Source organism: Melanostigma gelatinosum, assembly GCF_949748355.1.
Source record: "Melanostigma gelatinosum genome assembly, chromosome: 3".
Taxonomy (NCBI): Eukaryota; Metazoa; Chordata; class Actinopteri; order Perciformes; family Zoarcidae; genus Melanostigma; species Melanostigma gelatinosum.
The window spans coordinates 19,314,803-19,323,423 of NC_136636.1; the positions used below are offsets into that span (position 1 = coordinate 19,314,803).

At 40.3% G+C, this 8,621-nt stretch overlaps 1 protein-coding gene across 1 annotated transcript in view; it reads left to right on the forward strand.

Annotated features, from left to right (window-relative positions):
• nxph4 (neurexophilin 4) overlaps positions 1 to 4,661 on the forward strand; it is a gene marked incomplete at both ends in the record, with an annotated part of 44,307 nt that extends 39,646 nt beyond the window's left edge. The window contains one exon of the mRNA XM_079265873.1: positions 3,849 to 4,661. Within this exon, the coding sequence (XP_079121999.1) occupies positions 3,849 to 4,661 (813 nt within the window). The remainder of the gene's footprint in view (positions 1 to 3,848) is intronic.
• Between the last annotated feature and the right edge of the window lie 3,960 nt (positions 4,662 to 8,621).

Consider the following 8,621-nt stretch of genomic DNA (forward strand, 5'->3'; position numbering starts at 1 on the left):
TTCATTCTCGCATGTACTTCCAGCTAGGTTATAGGCGTCCCATCTAAGCAGCAACTGAAGATGCTTTTTTGCTCATATGAACTTCCAAATGAAGTTATCGATGATTAATGCTCCCTGTTCCTAGAAAATGTACAAGATCTCTTTACTCGCTCTCCGCTGCTCATCTCACTTCTCCGCTAATAACATTTTCTTCACTATCTCCCGCTATCTCCCAAGCTCTGTAATCTGATTGTTCTTTCTATGATTGTGCTGTTATTGAGTTGCCTGTATCATACATATGTATAAGTCCACCACTATACTTTTTCCATCTCATGCTCCCAAACAGGAATCGCAATCCTAAATGGAGGAAACACTAAAGCCATGTTGATGTGTGTAAATCTTCACTATGTGGGGAACTTTGCAGCTTGTGAGAACCCAAGGCACAGTTGGTTTTATATCGAATGTGATGAAAGAGATCGGAAAGGTAAAGCCACTGCGTTGTGTAGCTTCTTTGGGGAGCACAACTTTTACCTTTATCGGATTCAAATAACAAGCCATGCTCACGTTCTGTCGTGACATTTTGTGAAGAGATTCATGGTCCCTAGAGGATACATCTTAATGACCTTCATGATCTCCTGATTTGTCCTCTAGAACCACCATCTGGTTCACTTTTTTGTAAGACGCCACGAGGGCAATTGAATGGATTGCCATTCATTTTGGTACAAACATGCATGTGTAAATAACTTTGTAAATAGAAGCCTTATTCGGCCGGAGGCATTATGTTTTTGGGTTGCCCGTCCGTCCATCCATCCCTTTCTCGCAAGGCGGGTCATTTTAGTTCATCCAGTACTTACGTTTTTGAAGAAATACCTGCAAGACTAATGACGTTTTCATTTGTATGTTATGGGGATTTTAGCGTGAACTCAAAGCACCGCTGTCACTAAGTACTGCCTCACAAGGGCGCTAGCGAACATGAATTACCTCATCAGAGACAAAACATTGTTGAAGAACACACGTAATTTGCACATAATCTTTGGTTTATCCCACTGTAAATGCAAAATATACTGAACCATAAATGGCCAATTCAAATAGTATGTCAAGCACCTTTTCCTGTTATTCATTATGCTTGCATGCTTAACATTCAAACTAAATGTGATACACATCTCCCAGGTGGTAATCATTACAAAGGTTACCTTCTGTTTCCTAAACAAGCCTCTACTATATAGCGTCCCCTAAAGTTACACACAGCATGTCTGTAATTAGTTTTTATGCAATTGAAACTGTACTTACTTTGATACTTTACGTTCTTATGAAGACGTTTAAGCAGAATCAGGATCAGAATCAGAAGTATAAATCATAAAGCATAAGCATAAATAGGACTAAATTGATACATAAGATAGCAGAGTGTAAAAAAATACATGAGGTAATTTGCCTGCTAATCTATGCTTTTCCCAGAATTGCAGTATATTTAGATAAAAGTAACTAAAGTAAATTAAATACATGCATGTATGGGACTAAGATATTCTCTCTAGTTGAGTTGCTCAGTGTGTAAATATAGTGTATCTATCTACTGTGCACCACAGAGATTTAGAGCCTCTTTATCATCCCCAGCAACATCCCTTTGGCTTAGAATTACTTCTCACGTATTGTAACCTAACTGAATAGAGGCTGAGGAGGAAGAAAAAGCATGAAGCTGTATTTTTCAAACCGTCAATCTCTCGCCAGTTGCGGCAGCCTGATGTGACCTTATAGCAAACATCCGCTGTTTTGCAAAAAGTCTATAGCGTATGGATTTCATGTCAAGAAAAAATATCTGATATTTCTTCTAACAAATCCTCACCCTTTAAATGGATTTACTGTCCAGCACAAAAACATATTTCATATTTATGCTAATAGAAAGTCCATCTGTTCATTGGTTTGTGTTGGCATTTTATTACTTTCGTGCCACAGAAGAAGAAACCTTCTCTCCATACTCATCTTTTTCCACTCAATCGATGTTTGTTAAAGTTGCTGACTGTGTACAGTTGTTTTTCGCCCCTTGAAAAAGACCCGCGCCGACCTCAGACCCCTTCACAAAATCATTTTTGAGCTTCATAGTTGACCCTGAAGGTTAGGTTGAGGTTCCTAGCGTGATGTTGCCGCTGAAGATTGTTAAGGATTGTGATGATGGTGCTAGTTCGAGCTCCGTGCCATCCGCAAGAGGAATGATTAGGACTGCACCAGCAGAGTGTTAGTCTGACAGATGGCAACACATGGAGCTAGCTGACAGCACTGCTGCGCGTTCACAGGAAGTCCCTATCTAGCATGCACTGTACACACTGTTTGTTGCTGTTTAAAATTGCAAGACCACTGCATCGGCCTCCTGTCATGACACCAAAGGGAGTTGAGGTCTGTTAAGAAATCTTCAGTGGGTCATTATCCCAGTCACTGGTCATTTATCAGCACCTGTCGTTTTTTGGTAATTCATTCCTCCAGTAGTCAATAAACTTTCAGTTATTTTCCCCTCAATCAATCTACGTAGAAATCAGCTCTGCGGGCATGTTAATGAATGGCCAACAGACATAAATACATGAATTGAATGACTGAATACATCAGGAGCTGTATTGAGCGCTGCACTGTTGCCTCTGCGAATATAGCAATATGGAGTTATTATTAGGTTCAGTGATTGATGAAAGATGAGGAGCGCGTTGGCACAAACCTGTCGGTTCCACTGCCCTGGATGAGAATGAAGGCAGACGAAAACTGTCCTTGCATGAGGAGACACAAAGATCTGATCCTGAACTTGTTTTGAAAGGCTGTTTTCATTTATTTTTTGGTTTGTTTATCTACTAGAACAGTTTATAACGCTATCCAAATGTATCCTCAGGGGATCCACATGTAACCCCCTCCGAATAGCTGTAATACTTCTCGCTGTCACTTCATGTCATGGTAGCATGACAGTGATGTGATTGATGAGACATGAAAGAGAGCAGAGGAAGACTTCTAGTCAATCAGCCCGGCGAATAACCAATAGGCTGTGGATTAAAGGCAGAAAGCTGTCTGAACTAACAGCGGCTCACATCCATTACCTTACATGCAGAGTTGTTTTTCTCTCCGGAGCAACACTGACAACTACATTAAAGTGTGTTAATAAAAATAGATGGTTTTGTTTTCTTGAATTCAAGAGATGAAAAATAAAACATCCAACAATTTGGATGCTCGGGGAAGAAAAAATCACGTGAGGTAAAAAGAGGAGTGACCTATACAACACTTCTGATTATAATAATGTGTGTGAAATGAAATGGGACATTGCTTTTTTTGTCCAGATCAAATTTAATGTAAATTTCTGAAGAACTGATATCTTCAGCGTGGCTTAAAGGTTGTATGTTGCTGGTTCAACTTCCAGGACTGAGAGCAGTGTATTCTGGCTTTGTCAGGGCTGGTATTACATGCATCGTATATTGCCCACAATGTAATAAGTGCCCTTGAGCAAGGTGCAGAACCCTTTAACTGCTCCACGATGCAGCACTGTGGCTGATGCGGGGCAGACATTGCAAGGATTAAGACAGATATGAATCCCGAATTGGTTTCCCTCAACTGGGTCGAATTCCCAACTGATCAGTTGTCGTTCATTTTCATTTCCCAAACAATCAGCAATCTGGCTTTTTAATACAATTTAAACTACTGCCAGTTTGTTTTAACATCATTACAGTTGTATTTTACAAGTTGTGGCAAACTGTGGTGTTGACAAAACATTTAAGTGGAGATTAAACTAAAACGGCTGTTGCTTTTTCTCCTGCAGAATATGTGAAAATTTAAATTGAATAGTCTTTGGCCCGTTGTGAATAATGTTTTCTTCTTCTTCTTTTGTCTGTCTTTCTTTTCTCCAGGTCCAAGGGTTGGAGAAGCAGGTGGAGTTCTCAGAACTGGGCCCAGTGGGGTCTGTGATGAAGACTCTTCCGTATGGCATGGGTGGAGGCACAGTGGGAGGAACAACAGGAGGGGTGGTTAAGCCTCCGTACCAAACCCGTGTCTTCTCCACTTCCATTGACCAGACACCCATGAAGTCCAAGCCACCCACCTACAGTTTCTTTAACCCATACGACTCGGCCCGGAACCAGTCCCTGCTCCTGGACCAGACAGGATACCGCTCTAAGCGCAAGCCCTCACAAAAGACAGCCATGAAGACCAAGAAGATCTTCGGCTGGGGAGACTTCTACTTCAACGTCAAGACCATGAAGTTCAGCTTGTTGGTGACAGGGAAGATTGTGGACCACATTAATGGGACGTTCACTGTTTACTTCCGCCACAACTCGTCTAGCCTGGGGAACGTGTCGGTCAGTATCGTGCCACCGACCAAAGTGGTGGAGTTTGAGGTCCTCCAGCATCTGCACCCCCACACTCAGCAGAACGTCCAGATCCAGGAGACCCAGCAGACCACCATCAACCGGAAGGAGACGAAGACCTTTAACTGCCGGGTGGAGTATGAGAAAACCAACAGATCCAAGAAGCCCAAACCCTGCCTGTACGACCCTTCTCAGACCTGCTTCACGGAGCACACCCAGTCCCACGCTGCCTGGCTCTGTGCCAAACCCTTCAAGGTGATCTGCATCTTCATCTCTTTCTTCAGCATCGACTACAAGCTGGTTCAAAAAGTGTGTCCGGACCACAACTTCCAAAGTGAGCACCCTTACTTGGGATAAGTAAGTGAGACTGAACTGCAAAGAGGAAAAAAAAAAAAAGAGACAATGTTTATGACGATGATGATTATAATGATAATGATGGAAATCATAGTCATATTGATTACGATGAAGAAGCAGGGGACAGTTTTTTGCCTCTAAACTGCTGTGAATTGTGGATTTAAATCAAGTATAATCGAGTTATGGATGGTTAGGATATGGCTGATTTCTCTGACTTATTTTCCAACTTTGTATTTGTTAACTTCTGTTTTCGTCTGCTTTTTTCTGTAAATAATGTACTCAACCTCAGCACACTTATTGTTTTTAGATATTTGTTTCTCTGTGTTATTACTTTTTGCAGTTGGAGAATTCGGTTGAAAACAGCTGGAATCAGTATTATGCCCTCCGAGTGCACAGGGAGCCTCTGAGGCGGCTGTGCTGAGCCATCCCTCTATGGCAGACATAATGTTATGGTAGACTGACTGTTAATCATCCTCTCAGCTCTACGTTTCCCTGGATATAAGAGAGTTATATGTATGAGAAATGTTATGCTGGATATGCATACAATATACTGTATGAAAAAGCACATTAAAATCTCTTAAACTGTCTGTCTTTTACTGGGTGAATGTTTTTTGTTCAGAGCTACAAGCACAATTGAAGGGCACAAGCTGTGCAGCATGTTCACGTTATGTTGCTCAGCAAGGATGCAATTATGAATTAAGTTACATTTCACTCTGATTGGGAGCTCGTGCCCAAGCTTTCTGTGAAGATATGTAATTTTAATTTTACGAAACATATTGAAGGACAGGATTGAATTTTAACTTGAAAACCAATCGTGAAACATTCTTAAAATGATGATAACTCCTTTTGAGGGAGTTGGTGTGTACAGTAATTGAATCCTAGCGAGGTGACTGATATAATTTGAATTACATTCACCCTGAAACTGAAAGGAAAAACAACTGTTCTATTGGAGGCAATATGACAGATTCTGTTTGTTTGATCGTGCGAGCAAAGGAAGTGCTGCTCATTTGAGCAGGCATTTTTCAGTTGCACCTAAACCTCCAGATGGCTTTGTCACAATGTCCTGCCTGCTGTATTACTGGAGCCACTGTTATGATCTCAGCGACTTGTAAATATTTACTTCAACTGTTTTGTTTTCCAACTTATGGAAAAATGAATCAGGATAATTTCATCATTGCTATATATACATATATGCACCCAGATTAAAGGAAAACACTGAAAACAAAGATCAACTCACCCACCTCTTTCTTGATTAGATTAAGCACCGCCACCTTGCAACTCCCTTTTTTCTCTCTCAACACAGACTCTTTGCTCTCCACACTTTTTGATCTGCCACTAATGGTGCTCAAAATTTCATTAGAAAACTTACAATCGACGCGAATTGAATCTTTATCTCACTCAGGCTCGATAGCCTGTTATGCTTTTGATCAATGGCATTGAGATGGAGGTCCAGGGAAGTCCATGTATCTTATACAAGTTGCTGTGGCCAGTTGGGACACAGAGATTGATGGAGTCGCCGCAACCCAGATTCTCCAGAGTTCCCCTCTTTGTGACACAGATTCTCTACAGTGGGTTGGTGAATAATCACTGCACTAGTTGTTGTGGACAGATGCTTATGTACTCCTTTGTGTGTGGCCGTACGTGTGTGTGTGTGTGTGTCTGACGCCACTGAGATTACAGACACTGACAGCACCTCATAACTGACACATTCATTTATAAATATGGTGATACATGTAAAACTTGAAACCACTTTTAACCTCTATTATGGGAAAATGTCTAATCACGAGGCAACACCAATCAGAAATAAAATATTACATTCAGAACATTTCTTTCTGTGTTGCCAAATGTTCCATGTTTTCCTAAAATGTTTAATTCATCCATATTCATATATCCATATTCATATATCCATATATCCATATTCATCCATACAACCAGCCAGATTATTCAGGGCCGGCCAGAAGCTCCTAAACCAAACTTAATCGACTGGCTTTGTGGACCAGTAGTCCTGATGGTGGTGCTACAGCAACCATCTAAAGAAAATTATAACAAATCAGCCATGCGTGCCAGCACTTTGCAACTTTCACCAAAATGTATGCCCTGGTGAACAGAAATGGTTAGACCAGGGGTGTCAAACTCATTTTCACTCTGGGGCCACATCAGCATCACGGTCGCCCTCAAAGGGCCGGTTGTAAATGTAAGACGGTGTAAATGTAACTACGGTACTCCTAACATAGTTAGTTTAGTTTCCCGGGATATCTGTGACTTCCACAACACGTACTTCCAGTTGTGTGATTTCTCCTCCGCCATTGTTTCCTGTTGCTGGTGCAAAATGCATTCTGGGATATTTGGCTGTCCCAAGTACAGACAAGTCACCTCCGATGCATCCCGGGTAAAATGGGCAGAGCGAGCCACATCCGGGCATTAGGGCCGTGCTTGGCTCGATGTGAACTTTGAATTGGAACAGTACTTTGGCTGAGACTGATGACGTTTCAGTACAGAGAAGTACGCATGTTGAGAAACTTGTTGGAAATCCTCTTTATGGGCTGTTGCATCTCCTGTCCACCTGTTGTGATAGTTTTAATGTCGGCACACAGACAACATGCCATCTCATCACTTCGACTTTCTATCTCATAATTTCGACCATGGGGATATTTTTATTTTCACATCTAACTTTAAATTTTTGTAAAAAAAAAAAAAAAAAAATTATTATTATTTTTTTTTTGCTGGCGGATTCGCGGGCCACATAAAATGACGTGGCGGGCCGGGTCCGGCCCGCGGGCCGTATGTTTGACACCCCTGGGTTAGACGCTTCGTAGCTAAACACATCTCGTTCATGAAAAAAAAATTACAACATTGTGTGGTAAATTTAAGAACTGTATCTCAAAAACAGATTTTGTTGTCAGTATTTTAAATGATTTATTTCTGTAAACTATTGCAGATATTGGAAATCAATCATCTTGTCAGTTTTTCTCTTATGAGAAATCTTCATAAAAATAAATTATCAACATTTATAGGTTGTCTTGACGAAGTACACAAAGTCTCAGAACTTGGTCTTGATCATGGAATTTTTTACACTAGTCTGAAATCTGCCCTTACAGGCACCTCTAGTGATTGCCTAAATCTAGTGTGAAGCCACCTCTCGCTTTGACAAAGTTCAGAGGTGTGGTGTGCATTCACATGTCACAGATGTAGACTAGCACATAATTAACAAGGTAGATATGTATTGAAAAAAAAGTGATAACTGCTTTCACTCTTCACTTGTATGCTCAGTCATCCTGTGGCCATTCAAATTAAATGATATAGAAGATAAATGAGTAAAATCAGTGCTGGAAATGAACAAAGTAGTTTACATTTACTCACGTGCTGTACTTAAGTACAATTTAAAGGTAGTTGTTCTTGAGGTTATCTCAATAGTTCCATTTTCTGCTCCTTTATAGGTTACTATCACGACACAGAAGCAAATGTACTTTTTGTACTTGTGTATATTAACATTGCTTTTATTGTTTCTGTTTTTACCATGTAAAGTGTATTTGAGTACCTTTAAGCACTATACAAATAAAATGTATTATTATTATATACACGTTAATGCATCAATAACAAGAATCATATAATATAAATAATTCTGAAATGGGCCAATCTTTATAATTGAGAACTTTTACTTTGGTACTTTAAGTACATAGACTGTACATAAGAATAAGACATATAAGAAGTTTAAGTAGCCTATATTCTGATGATGAAACTTTACTTTTACTTCGGCTAATCAAAAGCAAAAAAACAATATTATTTTACACGGTAATGGTATTTCTACTTTTACTTTAGAAAAAGGTTGGAATACTTCTTCTACCACTGAAAACAATGAGAGAGAGAGATACAGCAGTACCTGTCGCTGCTGGCTTGCGTAAAATAGACCTACAACGACCTACATTTCCCAGCAACCCTTTCGGCCGGTGAAACGTAGCCACA